Source organism: Cervus elaphus, chromosome 13 (genome assembly GCF_910594005.1).
Source record: "Cervus elaphus chromosome 13, mCerEla1.1, whole genome shotgun sequence".
Lineage (NCBI taxonomy): Eukaryota > Metazoa > Chordata > Mammalia > Artiodactyla > Cervidae > Cervus > Cervus elaphus.
This window is the reverse complement of record NC_057827.1, coordinates 18,632,322-18,648,926: the sequence shown is the minus strand read 5'-3', so window position 1 is coordinate 18,648,926 and position 16,605 is coordinate 18,632,322. Positions and strand designations below refer to the sequence as shown.

The 16,605-nt window shown below is 46.7% G+C and overlaps 1 protein-coding gene across 2 annotated transcripts in view; it reads left to right on the top strand.

Moving 5' to 3' along the window:
- The window catches only part of SLCO3A1 (solute carrier organic anion transporter family member 3A1), a 368,846-nt gene extending 353,060 nt beyond the window's left edge, over positions 1 to 15,786 (top strand). The window contains exons 10-11 of one of the 2 annotated variants that reach the window (XM_043921345.1): positions 5,420 to 5,662; positions 15,123 to 15,786. In XM_043921345.1, coding sequence (XP_043777280.1) covers positions 5,420 to 5,662; positions 15,123 to 15,205 — 326 coding nt within the window. In that variant the 3' untranslated portion in view covers positions 15,206 to 15,786. Of the gene's footprint in view, positions 1 to 5,419; positions 6,882 to 15,122 lie in introns of those variants that run through there. The other variant, XM_043921344.1, reaches the window with a different exon arrangement.
- The last annotated feature ends 819 nt before the right edge of the window (positions 15,787 to 16,605 follow it).

Sequence of the window (16,605 nt, the reverse complement as noted above, 5' to 3'; positions counted from 1 at the left end):
TTTCAACCCATGGAGTGAATTAAGTAGCCAAAATATAAGACCCGGAGGTTTAATCTCTGTTAATAGATTTCAGGAAAACAGAGACAATTTCCTTAAGCGATGCTGCAATTTTTGCATTGAAATATAGCTGCAGTTTGAGCCCGAGTATAATGGGAAGTAAGATTTAATCCTTTTAATATTCTCTGTAATAACGAGTAACAGCTCTAAGCTTCCGGATACCCTCCCCAACATATGGTGGGTTCCTAATGTCCCAGTGGTGGGACCTTGGTTAATGCCTACTGAATCTGCGAGTTCCCCCCAAGGAAACACATGAAGAAAAGAGAACAAAGGGGAGAGGACTGCTCCTGCAGGCACCAAGGAGGAGAGCATTCCTTTAAAACACACAGTTTCTAGGAAATACTTCATCATTATCATCACCTGCCTTCTCCTTGCTGAGACCGTAACAGAAGTAGGTACTAATATACACCTTGCCCATGTGACCTCCCCCTCTGATTTTCCTCCAAAAATGTCTTATTCATGAAGTAAAGGATCCTGCCAGTTGGGGGTTAGTCACTGAATTTTGGCTTGAAGGGTGTTCTGCAAGTCTTTCTCCAGAGATGAGAATTTAAAAGGAGATGAATTTTCATTGATCCAAATGAAAAGCCAAAAAAAACAGGAAAGGAACCAGATTTGTTGAGTGCCCACTCCATGAAGGGCTTTCCCAAATACCATATCAACTGCAAAGATCAGAACCCCTGTTGAAAGCTTCAAAACCAGGCTTCCACAAGCCAGTTATTCCCAGGAGCTTAGTGGAAGGGTAAATAATATATTTTCTGTAGGCCTGGAAAGCCCTGATAAGAGCTCTAAAATCTTCTCCTCAAATCAACAAACTTTAAATTTGTAGGAAAGAAATGATTGGATTGGAGGTTTTGAAATATCAAGCCTGGGAGAAATGACCTCTCAGCATCTGTTTCTCTATAGGTATAAAAAGGGAGGTGTGCGTGGGGGGGGTTGTGATGTATGGAGAACACCCCATGCAGTGCAGGGGTGAGGGGGGCAGTTAATAGACAGTAATTACTGTCACTGGGTTGGGACGATCCCCTAGAGATGGAAGTGGCAACCCACTCTAATATTCTTGCCTGGGAAAATCCCATGGACAGGGGAGCCTGGTGGGCTATGACAGTCCACAGGGTCGCAAAGAGTCGGCCACGACTTAGCATCTGAGCACACTTGCAGTTACTGTCCCAGTCGTCACTCTGTAGCAGTCTCCCATTGCCATCTGGGGAACTAGCATCTTTCAGGGGCTACAGGGCTTTTCTATGCACTGCCCTGAATGATAAACACATAACAGTGAATGGCCATTTGTGAAAATTAATCAAGTGGGACTCCCTTCTGTCACTAATCAGATGAATTTGAGAATGGCAAAGACCTATAAATAAGAAATCCAGCAAGGGCCTTATCTCTAATAAATTCTCTGCACACCTGGAACTCAGGACCTGTGAGCTAGAGCTCCTCTTTGGAAAAGCATTTTAAGTCAATAAAAAAGGAAAAGATGAACTTGGCAGAAAATAGTTGTTTTTGTTTGTTTTCCAGGAATCTTAAAGGACTCTCATAAAATTTATGAGGTTCTACTTGTAAGGTACTCAACCAAAAGTTTATTCTGAACTATCACCCCCAAATTCCCTGTACAAGATGAATAAGGGAGCCAAAGTTCTGGCCATATGGGACCAGACCCTTGTATAACACTCACACTCACTCGTACCAGTATTCACCTTGACCCTGACCAGGCAAGGTCAAAGTAGTTCCATTCAAAAGATCAAGAAACATAGGCAAAGTGACTTACCCCAGCATTTCAGCTCCTTAAGTTAGAAGGTCTTTCATCTTGACCACAAATGCTCTCCAAAATATTGAGTAGAAGATGAAAAACCTTGCTAGGTACTTAGCTTTCTCATTTCTGTTTGAAGGCTATTTCTGACACTTCCCGGGGTCTTGTCATCCAATAGTAGAGCTTGATGAGGATAAAATTGACATCACTAGCACACAGAAATATGCCCTACTTTAAGACAATTCCATAATATAAAAAATCTTCACTCAGATACAGGTACAAAAAGGAGTTATTACTTATTGGTGCTTTAGAGGGATTTTTTTTTTATTTAAGCGAGTATTAATGAATGGCTCCATTATATTGAAATTTTCCTGTATGTGCTTAAAATTCGACCTGACTTGCCCAACTTGGATTGCATACAACTCTCTAGGCACCTGTGCATTTGGAACAAGAAGCCCCAATAACATCAGTTCCTTCCCTCAGCAAAACTTATTCCAGAGGTGTCATAGCCTTGGCTTCCTGTTGCCTGGTGATGGGTGGGCAGGAAGAAAAGGAGGGAGGAGAATTGGGAACAAATGAGAACTAACTCTGAGAACTCTGACAGATAGAAAGGTGAATGGATCCACCTCTCCCGTTGGACCACAGGACAGGTCAGATTTGTCCTGTGGATCCCCAACTCCACCCACAATCCGCAGGGACTCCAGATAGCTATTTCTTTACCTAAGTAACGTGGGGTGTGTCTAGTGTCTGTCAGTGGTTGCCGTGGCAGTTCCTCCAGTTGGCTATTTTCCGGTTAAATGAAGAAAAGTCATCTGTTGGGGAACTGAGACAGGACGCACTGGTTGGTGACAATGACCTCAAACACCTGAGCAGCCTTCTGGGCAGAGAATGCCGGGAATGAGAGTTTCCGTTTGTCAAGACCAGCCTGACTTGGGAGCTGCAAAGAGGGAGCAGGTTGTCTGGGATTTTGAGCTAGGCATTTTTTAACTCAAGCTGCCAGAGAGGTCAAATACTGTTTCAATGAAAATTCCTTCTTAGGGAGGTTTCTTTTAGGGGGTAGTAAGTGACAGAGTTGGGGGGTGCTAAGGATAAGTGCCAAGGCACCTGGGCCTGGCCGGAAAGCCTGCCAACCTGTCAACAGTGACAGGATCACGCAGCCCTCCCCGGCCCCATCGCTGACCAGTCATTGAAACCGAGGAAATGGACTCACAGACACAGGAAACCAACTTGTGGTCACCAACAGGAGAAGGGGATGGCTAAATTAGGAGTTTGGGATTAACAGACACGCATTACCATGTATAAAACAGGTAAGCAACAAGGACCTACTGTATAGCACAGGGAACTATAGTCTATCTTATAATAACCTGTAATAGGAAAGAATCTGAAAAAGAGTAGAAATATATGTATAATTGAATCACTGTGCTATACGCCTGAAACTAACACAACATTGTAAATCAGCTAGACTTCAATAAAAATTACTTTAAAAATTTGAAAACTAGACTTCAATTAGTAAAAAACCCAAGGAAGTGCCGTTTCCTTCATTAAGCCCCTCCCTCCCAGAAGGCCCCTCAAAGGAGGTTCTGCTGTGGGTCTAACAGAGCCTTCCTTGTTCTGGCACTCATGAATGGACTTCAGGGGTCCATGAACCCCCTGAAATGTGGATGTGATTTTGTGGGTAGATAAATTTTTCTGGATGAAGAGTTGATAGCTCATCAAATCCTCGGCACGTGCTCATGTGCTCAGTCGCGTCCAACTCTTTGCGACCCCACGGACTGCAGCCCGCCAGGCTCCCCTGTCCATGGGATTTCCCAGGAAAGAATACTGGAGTGATTTCCTCCAGGGGATCTTCCCGACCTAGGGATCAAACTTGCATCTCCTGCATTGACAGGTGGATTCTTTATCCCTGAGCCCCAGAGGAAGACCCCAAATTCTCAGCAGACCTTCCTTAGTACAAAAGTGAACCTCAGTCCAGAGCTGGAAAGAACACTCAGGATACCAGGACACCTCGGCAGAGGGATCTTGGAATTGTCACCACCTGCTCCAAGGGATCACTTCCTGCTTCTTAAGGAAGTTGAAAGAAAGTGAAAGTGAAGTCGCTCAGTCATGTCCGACTCTTTGCAACCCCATGGATGGTAGCCTACCAGCCTCCTCCGTCCATGGAATTTTCCAGGCAAGAGTACTGGAGTGGGTTGCCATTTCCTTCTCCAGGGGATCTTCCCAACCCCGGGATCAAACCTGGGTCTCCCACACTGCAGGCAGACACTTTACCATCTGAGCCACCAGGGAAGCAAGGAAGTTGACTGGCACCATATTCTGGCCTTGGGGATGCTATTTTTCCCAAAGCAATTAATTTGTGTTAATGCCCCGTCCATTGCTTCCCCATAATACAGATGAAACATTTTCCTCCTAAGAGGCAAGAATCACCTGGGAATATTTTTTTTTTTTTAAACAATGCCAGTGACCAGGCCACACACCCAATATTCTGATTTCATTGGTCTGGGATGGGATACCTCATGATATAACATGATCTATTGTGAAGGTTTTTAAAACCAGTTCCCAGCTCAGAAAGAAAAGTGTTCTGCTCCAGTGGTAATGTCTAGGGGAAGGAAAGCTGTCAGTGTGTATGTGGATGTTTTCCATTTTGAACCACATATACATGTATATTTTTATATCTGTGTGCATATATACATGTATGAGAATACATCCTTCATATGTATAGGTGTGTGCACATATGTAGATATACACACACATAAGGTATAGTGTGGACTTTCCTGCTGGCTCAGTGGTAAAGAATCTGCCTGCCAATGCAGGATAGGTGAGTTTGATCCCTGGGTCAGGAAGATCCCCTGGAGGAGGAGATGGCAATGCACTCCAGTATTCTTGCCCGGGAAATCCCATGGACAGAGGAGCCTGGCGGGCTACAGTCCGTGGAGTTGCAAAAGAGTGGGACACAAAACAGCAGCAGGAAAGTACAGTACACTCGTTGTCACCTTCTGCTCCCCTCTGATTCCAACTCCCTGTTCTCAAGAGCACACGAAGCCCCGGGCAAAAGGACAGTACACCGAACATGATGCCTCTTAACCGTTCCCTCTACAAGGCCGCACTTCTTTGAGCGACACCAAGAATGCTCCGTTCAGAGAAGACTGTGTTTCTTCTCAGACTCTCCATGGATGATGATGACAATATCATCAGTCATCATCTGTCATTTATTTTGTATTTACTCTGTGCCAGGCACCGTTCTAAACACTTCCCATGTATTCAGTGAGTTGGCCTTCACAGTGATCTGAGAAGGACTGATATAATATATAGTATATATTATACTGATATAAAAAAATTTCATTTTGCAGATGGGGAAATGAAGGCAGAAATGTGTGAAGTAAGGTTTTATGTTAAATAGTGTGCACAGGTTTGTGAAGTAAGAGGCAGAGGTGAGGTTTAAACCCAAGCAGTTCAACCTCCAGACGGGGTCCTTCCCCCACTGTGCTGTAGACCCACTGAATGTGGCCCACGAACCCTGGGATCCCGTAGGAAGACACCCTCAGACACACACGGGGAGCTCTGTCTCCTCCGGACCAGCCACCAGAGCCCGAACAGTAACTGTCCTTTCCCCGACAGGCTTCATCCCCCCGCCGCTCATCTTCGGGGCCGGCATCGACTCCACCTGCCTGTTCTGGAGCACGTTCTGTGGGGAGCAAGGCGCCTGCGCCCTCTACGACAATGTGGCCTACAGATACCTGTACGTCAGCATCGCCATCGCGCTCAAGTCCTTTGCCTTCCTGCTCTACACCACCACGTGGCAGTGCCTGCGGAGAAACTATAAACGATACATCAAGAACCACGAGGGCGGGCTGAGCACCAGTGAGTTCTTTGCCTCTACTCTGACCCTAGACAATCTGGGGAGGGACCCTGTGCCCGCCAACCAGACACATAGGACAAAATTTATCTATAACCTCGAAGATCACGAGTGGTGTGAGAACATGGAGTCTGTTTTATAGTGACTGAAGGAGGGTTGAACTCTGTATTAGTCCTTCAAGGGTCATTTTTCCTAAAGAAAAAAAAAAATGAAAAAAAGTTTCTTAAAAAAAAAAAAAGATTCAATACACACAGACACACACACACACACACACATATACACAGCACCTTTGTCCTTTTCTCAAAATCAGAGCCAGACAGGATTCAGAATGAGGAGAGCGCGGGATCACGTGGTTGACATGCGACCTCCTGGGGGCTCAGAGTCTGCTTTGGAAGGCACCTCGTGGTTGCTCAGGATGCCGACAGCTGCAAGCAACAGGCACTGCCAAATTCAGGGAACACTGGTGGCCAGCTCGGAGGACGGACCTTTCTGGATGTACATACACATACAAAACAAACAGAATATATTAAAAAATCTACTAAAAACACCCAGGTTGACAACATTGCCAGGATAAGCACTAGTGACAGACCCTATGCCCGTCCACGCGGGGGCGGAGGGGCACCCAAGTCGGAGGAGTGGAGACCCGCTCCTCTCTCTAACTTTTGCAATAGGGGCCACGGTGTAGACGACTCACCCCGTCTACACCAGTGGTTCAAGGCCCCAGAGTTCTCTCAGCGATGCTAAAGGGTGATCCGTGCTGGAGACTGTAATTGGCACCTCTCACCAGCTCCATTTCCATTTCTCAAGACTGAGGGCCCCAGGGTGGGGAGCCGGGCATGGGGGGGCCAGCACCTCCCTCCCCCACAGCACCTCCCATCGGGGGGCGCCCCCCTCCCCCACCAGCCCCACAGAATGACCTCAGGAAGCAGTGGGTCTCGCCTGGCTATGACTGACTTCGCTCAGAGCCGGTGAAACCCAACCCAGTCCAAGTCATTTGCTTACATTTGCCAAACATTTTGCCATTTTTAAGGGGAAAAAAAATGCATTGCATATGAATTTCAAACTGTTGTATGTATAATCCTCTGATACTATTTTTAACTACTTCTCAAATCTGTGTTAACCCTTCAGTCACTAACACAGTCCTCTAGGCCGAATTTATTATGCTGGTTGCTTTTAATTTTCTCCTTTTTTAATGCACCAAAAATATAATGTGATTCAAGGGATGCAGTTAATCTATTGTAATTTTTTAAATTATCATTTTATCCTCATTCGGATAGTCTGTGAGAACGAGACAAACAGTGTGTTATGAGAAAAAAAAAATGCTTGTAAAAGAGTGTATATGCAGCTTGCCTTTAAAAGAATCACATTCGAGACAAGAGGAGATGAAATGATGAATTGCAAATTTACCTTCTCGACTTACGCCCCATGATTCAGTGAGCGCTGTCATGGGAACCCCTTTCATACGCCTGCTTCACATGCCAAGAGGCGTTCTTGTCCACCTGTGGTGAAGACACGCTCAGCGGCATGTTGTGTGTATGGGTGCAGGGCTTCTGGGGAGAGGAGAGAAAGAATAGCTCCCAGGCACATGCTTTGAGCAGCCTCTGGTGTCTGGGATTACAGACCGACAAGCCCCTGGAAGCTACTGGACATCCACCACCTGAAAATGTCAGTAATGTTTTCAGGGTCAGTCTTGAACTAAGAAGCCGTGTGTGTGTGTGTGTGTGTGTGTGTGTTTTGAAAGTGGCTGAACCTCAAACAGCTAGAAGGGAACATTGTGGGTTAAGAATCAAGGGAAAATCTCTTGCAGCCAGCAGACTCAGCCTGGTGAGTCATTTGCAGGTGGGGCAGAACTCATGTGAGAGCACAGGTGTGCTCACACGCACACACGCACGGCCCAGGTAACCCACCTTTCATGTTGTTGCAGTGTCCTTGATCTTGGCCACTCCTGGCTCTGGGAAGATTCCAAGGGTGGGTGGGTTGGTTGGTTGGTTTTTTTTTTTTACCTCAGACGCATATTTGCAGGTTATCTAGAAGATGAAGAGAATCAGGAAAGAGTGGGGTGGGTGCTGTGCCAAATTTTTAACAAATAATTGGGGCAATTTGAGTGACAGCCCCAAACTAGAGAAGGCCACATGGAGCAAGGATGCCCAAGAGAGAAGCTTGTGTGGCAGGGCAGAGCACCATGACCAGCTGCTTCCCGGGGACAGGATGCTTCCAGAACAACTTTTTCCTGTCTTGCTCGAGTCCCTCCTTGTTCCTGAAAATGGGGACACTCATCAGTGTGTTAACTAATTAAACATGGGGTTATTCTCCAACCAGTTCATAAACTCTGTACCCCCTGTGAATTCTGAGGCTGTGATTCTATCCTATATAGCTGTCGAGTTGGTTTTGTCTTGAAAATGTATTGCTAGTAGATCACTGCCCTCTTGGATATGATTGTGTAGCTCTCCAAACTCAGTCCACAGACACTGAGGCTGCAAGACCTCATGTTTCATGGGGCTCTTTGCTTTTTTTTTTTTTTTAAGGTTTTTGAAAACTATTTTCTTTTTGGCTATTTTGCCTAAGATTTTAGGCTGAGTGAGAATAAGATGTTAGGATGACAAAGGAAAACAACTCCAGGGCTTAGTTTTATCAACAATTGAATTGGAATTTAAAGTCCCCCATCATAAGGTGCTTCTAACATGTTATTATCACCTTTCAAACTTTTAATTTCTCTCCTGGATCCAGAACCAGGAAAACCTAGTCTAGGTTTGTTCTTTTGTGCCACAAGGAACCATTGTACGTACCTTGCCCCATCCAGCCCCTGACTTCTTTGGTTTTGAGCAGGATTTTGAATGGGAAGATTTCCTAGGAAGACCTCCAGTGGACTCAGGAAACAAAAACAGTGAGGGAAGGAATAAACCTAGAGTGTGAATGCTAATGTCCTCTCTCTCGTGCCATCAACCCCTCCAACCATCTCAGTGGAAGGCGCCCAGGCCTGAATGGAGGAAGGCTCTCTGCTGCAACTTGTGACAGATTTTTGTCACTCCTACATATAGATCTAAAAGTTTTCTACCCATATTATTCCTGCATATGAAGGGAACACACTTTGCAGGAGTCTCTGTCTCTGGAGGGGACTGGGTTTGCTGTCTTCCCGGTGCTGTGTCCGTGGGCTGTCAGGAAAGCCTGCCTTCTTCACGCCTCTGCAGGGGATGCTGTGAAGCTCCCAGACACCGCGGGGACACTTCCACTCCGGGAGGCCACTGCACGCAGGGGCTTTTCTCATAGCTAACGAAGGAGCCAGAGAGGCTTCTGCTCACAGGTCCCCTAAGGAGTTTGCTGGCAGCGCTTATCAGGCAAAATAATAAGGGAAAACAGAGAGCTTCTGAGGAATCCTTTGAGAGACTCCCTAATGTCTTTAGAGCAGGAGGGAACGTGCTTATTCATAAAAATTGCTTCTTTTTCATCACCTTCCAGCAGAATAGCTTTGCCTAGTGATAGTGTGTAGACATTGGCTACGTGGTGTCTATACATTCAAATCCCCGATTCCATTTTCTCATCTCCAATAATAACCTAGAGCAGGGGTCCCCAACTCTTGGGGTGCGGAGCAGGAGGTGAGCAGTAGATGGGCGAGCAAGCGAAGCTACATCTGCCCCTTCCCCATCGCTCACATTACCACCTAAACCTTCCCCTCTCCTTCCCCTCTCACCCAGCTATGGAAGAATTATCTTCCACAAAACCAGTCCCTGGTGCCCAAAAGGCACTCAGATGTGGCGAGATTTCCTGAGGTGACGTGCACACACGTTCCACACAGGGTGGCCAGCCAGTCCCTGGGATGACTGCCACACCACTGAAGTTTCTCAGGAAATAGATTCCGCCATAGTTGCTAACGGATTATCTTCCACACTTCCAAAGCAGGTTGCTTATTAGGAGAGTGTAAAATGGAAATATATACACATATACACACACACACACAAACTCTCTGTCTCTCTCTCACACTGAGAAACCCTCCGAGGAAAAGTAGTGGTTGGCTCCCCGTGAGCCTACAAGGCTGGTTTTCTTGCTGCCAGCTGTTCAGGTCCTGGGAAGCGTGGCTTCTTCTCCACCCAGTCAAGCCCACCAGGCCTGTGTTCTAAGCCCTGCTTGGGAGTCCTGAAGGCACTCCTGAGTGACTTGAAGCAATAAAGGTCAACCTGTAGAAATCAATACAATGATTATGCAGTCGGGCAGGATAAACCTCTGTCCTGTTTGGTGGTGGTCACCCTATTTCACTGGTTGGTTGGTTTGGTTTGGATGAGGGGAGAAAACCAGACAAGCAGGTTTTCAGTCCAACAGACAGAATATCTGCTGTCCTGTGCTGTTCTTCCCTCTTTTGATGGTTTAGAGAAAGTATCTGTCCAGGAGAAAGTACTGGACAGAGTAGGGGCTTGCTTGCTCCCCTGAGCACACGTCACTGCCTCTCAGCAGCCTCCTTTCAACCATGATCTGCATTTCCCTTTAGGTTAGAATCTAGATCCGAGCCCTCAGAGGTGACACATTTTCCAAGAGAGGGTGTTAGTGAATTTCAGTTTGGCCTGGAAATTAGTTCGAGGCGTAAATACAGCCCTTTTCCTCCTCTCTCTGCTCCTCCCTCCTTATTGACCTCTCCCAACCCAGTTCAAGTTCTTGAGTTCTGAATAGGCATGAGGACGTAATTCTCTGAGAACAAACAGTCCTACTGATAGCCTTTCAACCTGGCTCCCTTGGGGTATTATGGCTGCTCAAGAATAAGTTGCTGAAACAGGAAACTCTAACTGGCAGAAAATGCAGAGAAGATACTGTTCAGATGCTTGTTATGGGGCCTGTTACCCAGGATCCCAGCTTCCCCGGTGGCTCAGACAGTAAAGAATCCCCTATGCAATGCCACAGATCTGGGTTCAATCCCTGGGTTGGAAAGATCCCTTGGAGAAGGAAATAGCAACCCACTCTAGCATTGTTGCCTGGGAAATCCCATGGACCGGGGAGCCTGGCAGGCTACCATCCATGGGGTCACAAAGAGTCAGACACAACTGAACAATTAACACTTTCACTTTTTCTTTAAACCAAGGATCACATGGGGAATTTACACTCTCTGCATACAGCCCTCACCCATGCCTCCCCTGTCTCGCCTCAGAGTGCTCAGTTATCATGGCAGGGAGGACATGAATTGAAAAGCCTAAAATGGGGAGTTCAGAGAAGCCTGGATGCCCCAGCACCTTAGAAATCTGTCGCTGTGGTGGAGATAAAGACAAAGCTCATGTTTCTCAGGGACCATCCATGTGGTAAAACAGTTTTCCTTTGCAGTATTAATGCCATTTGAGGGAGCACTATATGAGCTTGATGTTTTCCAACCACGTTTATTCACTCTAAAAGTTTGACTATGTGCCAGGCCCTGAAACACGTAGAAAGGTTAATGGTCCCATCCTCTAAGAACTCACCGTTTAATAAGAGAAACAGACTTGAACACAAAAGCAATAGAATAGGGCTTCCGTGGTGGCTCAGACAGTAAAGAATCTGACTACAGTGCTAGAGACCCAGGTTCGATCCCTGGGTCAGGAAGATCCCCTCGAGAAGGAAATGGCTACCCACTCCGGTATTCTTGCCTGGAGAATCCCAAGGACAGAGGAGCCTGGCGGGCTGCAGACCATGGGGTCACAAAGAGTCGGACACAACTCAGTTTTTGCACTTTCACTTTTTACTTTCGTCAGTGTAAGAGTCAGGGTCTATTTATCTATGTCTGGGAACAAAGCTGTTTTAGGGCGCTGGGAAGTTCTACCTGGTGGCATCAAGAATCAGGAAGACCTAGTGCTCTAGAAAAGAACTTAAGAGCAGTGGGTTAGGGATCCAGGGAAAGAGACCCTCCACTGAGAGAACCAGCAGAGCAAGTTCAGAAACCAAGCAAGGGCCCGGTGGCGAGCATTTGGGCTTTGAGGGCCCTAGAATCTCTGTGGCCTCTACTTCTTTGTCAGAGCAGGGATACAGCCCTAGACAATGTGGAAACAGATGAGTGGGCTGTGCACCAATAAAGCTTTATTTATAAAGACAGTCAGTCTCTGGGTGTGGCTGAGGGAAGGCTGCAGCATGCTAATCTGTTCTGGGGAGCACCGAGGTCTGAAGCAGCATGGCATAGAGTCCCGTGGACTGTAGCAGTGGAAGCTGCTGTAGCCCAGGCTGAGTCATGCATTGAAAGACTCTAATTCAGGTACCCCATTTTCCAAGAATGAGGTAAGTATCCCATTATTGTCAGGGTTTACAGTAAAAGCAACATTATCTTTCTCCTGTGTAAGGAGGGGAATTGGAACTATACAACCTACAGTCTCTTCCAGCCCTGACGCTCACTCCCTAGCTCTACCAGAGTAATCATCCTTTTTTGTTAAGTGATGGAAGTGGGCATGGGAGGGGACAATGTAGGAACTTGACAAAAAAGAGTGAATCCAGATACTGAATAGTATTTCAAATTTCTTCCCTCCTTCCCACCAGTACGAAACAGTGGCACTAAAAAGCTATTTAATAATAGGAGCTAACATTTACCAAGCACTTACAATGAACCAGCATATAGTGGTTAAAGAATCCGCCTGCCAATGCAGGAGATGCAAGAGATGTGAGTTCGAACCCTGGGTCGGGAAGATCCTCCGGATGAAGGCAAGGCAACCTACCCTAGTATTCTTGCCTGGAGAATCCCATGGACAGAGGAGCCTGGCAGACTGTAATTGCAAAGAGTTGGACTTACTGAGCATGCACACACATATACATAGTCCTGCGAGGCAGAAACTGTTATTAAGCTTCAGTTTACAAGACAGGAAAATGAGGCTGGGAAAGCTTTCAGAATTGGCTCAGTCACAAAGCAGAGATTCAAACCCAGGTCAACAAATCCAAAGCTTGTGTTCTTTGACTTTTTGGATTCTCCCTCCATACTAGGCAGGAAATCAGGGACCCCTTTCCTCCTGTAGGGACTTCCTATTCAGAAGACTTACTCAAATGGACTACAGGGCTCCCTGCACTCTCATATTCCCCCTAACAACTCAGACAGGTTGTATCAGTTGTATTGTAGAACACAGATGTATTCTGGGGACATCCGTTCTTGTTGTTATTCCCAGACTTAACCACAGAGCCACGTGATCAACTCACATGGGTTATTCTGCTATTCGCAGGCAGGTAAGAGGAACCAGGAGACGCCTCTGCTCTGATGCATTTGGAAACGCAATTTCAAAGTGCTGAGGTGTCTGGGAGACAGTCCTCAGTGCTGGTCAACAGCATCGGTGGGAAACCCCAGACACTGTTTCCTACCTGGCACCCCTGAGGTCCTCAGCATCAACTTCAGGAGCTCAACTCCAGCCCAGAGCATCAGACACTGATGCTGGCCACTGGCTGGAGCTATGTCTTGCTCTGTGATCAGGTACTAGGCTTTTAGGAACAGAGTTTCTGGGCATTTCAATTTTTGTATTAATGTCTCAGGCCAATCAATAATTGAAGATTAGCACACATTCTGAGTCTTTTCCTATAAGGTAAAGTGATTATGTTCTCTTACCAAGAGCAGATGGAACAACTATAGTAAATTTTCTGGAGGTTTAACATTCCGTAGGTTGAGATTTTACCATCCCATTAAATCGCAGAAAATAATATTCTTCTTAAATTCATGCCAACCTAATAGAAGGTAACTCTCACAGTGCTGGGTTTGTCAAAACTGTTGGATTTTATAATCGAAGGTGATAAAATGAAGTAGAAGTAGGTAACATAGGAAATTTCATTATAAGAGAAACTCAGCTAACACAAAAATTGTGCTCTAGCCCAGCCTCTTAATGGAGGAGAGGGGCTGGGAGTTCATGTTTATGAAGAGGTTGCTACCCTCATGCCCTGCTGGCTCAGATGGTAAAGTATCCACCTGCAATGCAGGAGACCTGGGTTCAACCCCTCGGTTGGGAAGATCCCCTGGAGGAGGGCATGGCAACCCACTCCCGTATTCTTGCCCGGAGGATCCCCATGGACAGAGGAGCCTGGTGGGCTACAGTCCATGGGGTCGCAAAGAGTTGGGCATGACTGAGTGACTAAGCCCACACACACACACCCTCCTGCCAGGGGCCTTAGCAGCTTTCCCACACCGCCCTTGTGAGGTCAGTATCATCATTCCCACCTTACAGATCAGAAAACCAAGGCTCAGCACACCAAAGCTTCCCAAGACCACACAGCCAGTTAGAAAGTCACCAGGGGCCAATGCCAGGTCTGTCTGACTCCTGAACCAGTGCTCTTTCCATGACACTCCAAAAGCCACCAATCTGAGAACACAGATCTGCCTTCTTAGAAAGATTTGATGAGGCCTGTAAGGCATCTACTATTGGAAACCACCACAGAAGTCTATAGTTTCATAGAGAAATAAACCAAGAGCTGGAGGTGAAAACTTCAGAGTTTGTCTACAGGCACAGAAGTCTAAAATAAGAAAAAACTCCTTTTTCCTTCAGTAAATGCTGGAGATCTTTAAAAACACTCCTTCCCTTCTCCCTCTGGGCCATGTCGGCAAAAGCTGGCCAGCTCCTTTGTCTTCTACCTTATTCATTCTGCACACCAGAACCAACCCCAGTTCTCTCACATCTATCCCGCCTTCCCCGACTCCCTGCCCCCCCAGCTTCTAACAGAGCCCCCAGGACTGTAAGAACTCAGACCTTGTGAAAGTTGAGAAAGGATGCTCCAAACTGTCCAGCTTCTTCCATAAGCCAGATCTCAGCTGCAAAAGAAAGGAGAGACATTTCCATCTTTTGTACCAGAGTCTAGAGAAGACAGGAAAATGAGTGAGGATTCTATGGTTCCACTGCAGCTCTCATTGAACCGGAAGGCTGCACGTCACGGTCATGGAGCCCTCCACGGCTTGTATATCATGATAGGGACTAAGCTGGGTTTTTCATGCCTTTTAAGTGAAGCCACAGCATCTATTTCAGAAGCATGGCAGAGGCTTAAAAACCTCACTCCAACAAGGAGATTCTTTTGCCCAGCAGGTGGTGACCCTCTGTGGCTGAATGAAAAGTAAACTGGCCCCAAATAGTGGAGGAGAAAGCGTGACATTATGATGCCAAGAGGTTCTCTCTGGCCCAGAGTCACCTCTTCAACAGAGATTGCAATGATAGGGTCCTGAAACACAAGGTCTGTCCCCAGTGACTCAGACAAGATGAAGATAAGTTCATGACGGAGTTGCATCTTATTCATTCCCATAGAATAAACATCTGCATGGGCATTGGCATAGATACATATAGATAAATGCTTCTCGGAAAGATTCGGCCTACGTAAAGGTCTTTGGGCTTGGAGTCTGGTTCCCTGGGGTGATGTGGAGCACAAGCTGGCATTTTATTGACTTCCTGCTCTTATCCATCCTGCTGGAAAGCCAGCATGCTATTATATAAGCCTAAAATATAAGTAGGAAAACTGGAAAAGACCGATCTCTTTTTCCTCTTGGCTCTCTTCCCCTCCTTCCCCCTTTAGGCACAGAGTACCAAGACATTGAGACTGAGAAAACCTGCCCCGAGTCACAGTCACCTTCAGAAGACTCCTTTGTGAGAAGCTGAGGGCCTGGCCCTCTTCCTGCAGAGAAGAGCCCGCCACCGCCCACAGACCTCGCAGGCCTGACTTAGCGTGCTCTGCCCTGTCTGAGAACCCAAGGGTCCCCGTGGGGGCCGTCCGGCCAGTGTGTGGTCCTTTGAGGCCCCAAGCACAGGCCTGTGACAAGGACCGAGCAGGTGTCTGTGGCCCGGAGTCCTCCAAACCCTTGGAGTAGGCATTTTCCTGGATCGCTAAAGAGTCCTATTGGCCTGGTGTGCAAATTTCTTCTGCCCACCCCTCCTTTGGCTCCTGTGGGGATGGCCTGCTGACATGCTTTAGAAAACCCCCTCTTGGAAGTGCTTCTCTGACCGGGGGCTCCAACAGTTCTTCTGAAAGCAGCCAAGGCTGGATTTCAATAGGAGGGGGTAAAAATTACCGTTTCATAGAACAGAGGGGGGGAAAAAAGCACATACTCAATAAATTTTGAGTGTGGTATTCTGTATTTTTGCAGCTTATATTTTCCAGATGAGCAGTTTAGAAATATGTCATGTAAACTACCTACTGTACGTTTGCTGAAAATTATATTAAAAGCACTATTTTAATTCTTCCTCGGTCTCACGCTGTAATCTCTATTATCTTTCTCTTCTTGTGTCTTTGGGTAGAACAATCCTAAAAGTCTCTTAAAGAGAGTGTTTCTGGCTGTGTGTGTTCTGTTGTTTATGGGCTTTGAATTGTTCACAAGAGCATAGTCTTAGGAGCCAAAACAGACCTGGGTTCGACTTCACCCCAGCACTCCCTACCGGTGTGGCATTCGGGAAGTGACCTGACCCCTCTGAGCCTCAGTTTCATCATCTGTAAAATGGGAATACTGTCAGCTGCTTTACACAGTTGTGGTGAGGCTTCAGTGAAATCCCATGTGAAGGCAGCATAGTGTCTCAGAGAAATGGTACTTGCTCATTGCTCCCCAGCCTCTGGCTGGAATTAGATGCTCTAAGGCACAGCTCTGTTTTCCTGTTGATCCATTCTGTGATCCTGGACCATCACTATCTGGTTTTCCTTTCTGGTTCTCCCACTGTCTGTAAACCCCTGAGAGAGTGACAAATGGCTTCCTCTCAGGGTACACTGCCTAGCATAATGTGTGATGTTTGATGGATGCTCATTGTACAATTGAAAGAATGAATGGATGATAAACAACCAACCTCAGACTCATCAACCTCTGGGGCTCTGACTTTAGCCCCACCCCTCTGAGGCAAGCAATAGCACCTCCCTTTCTTTCTCTAGTTCCATAGATCCTCCCACAAGCCTCACCCTATGGATGGAGCTTCAGTCGCCTTCCCAGTCTTTGTGAGGCCACTTCCTAATTGGCTACCTTCTCTACTACATCCTTAGTCCACTGGTAGGACTCCGACCTCCTAGGGACAGTCAG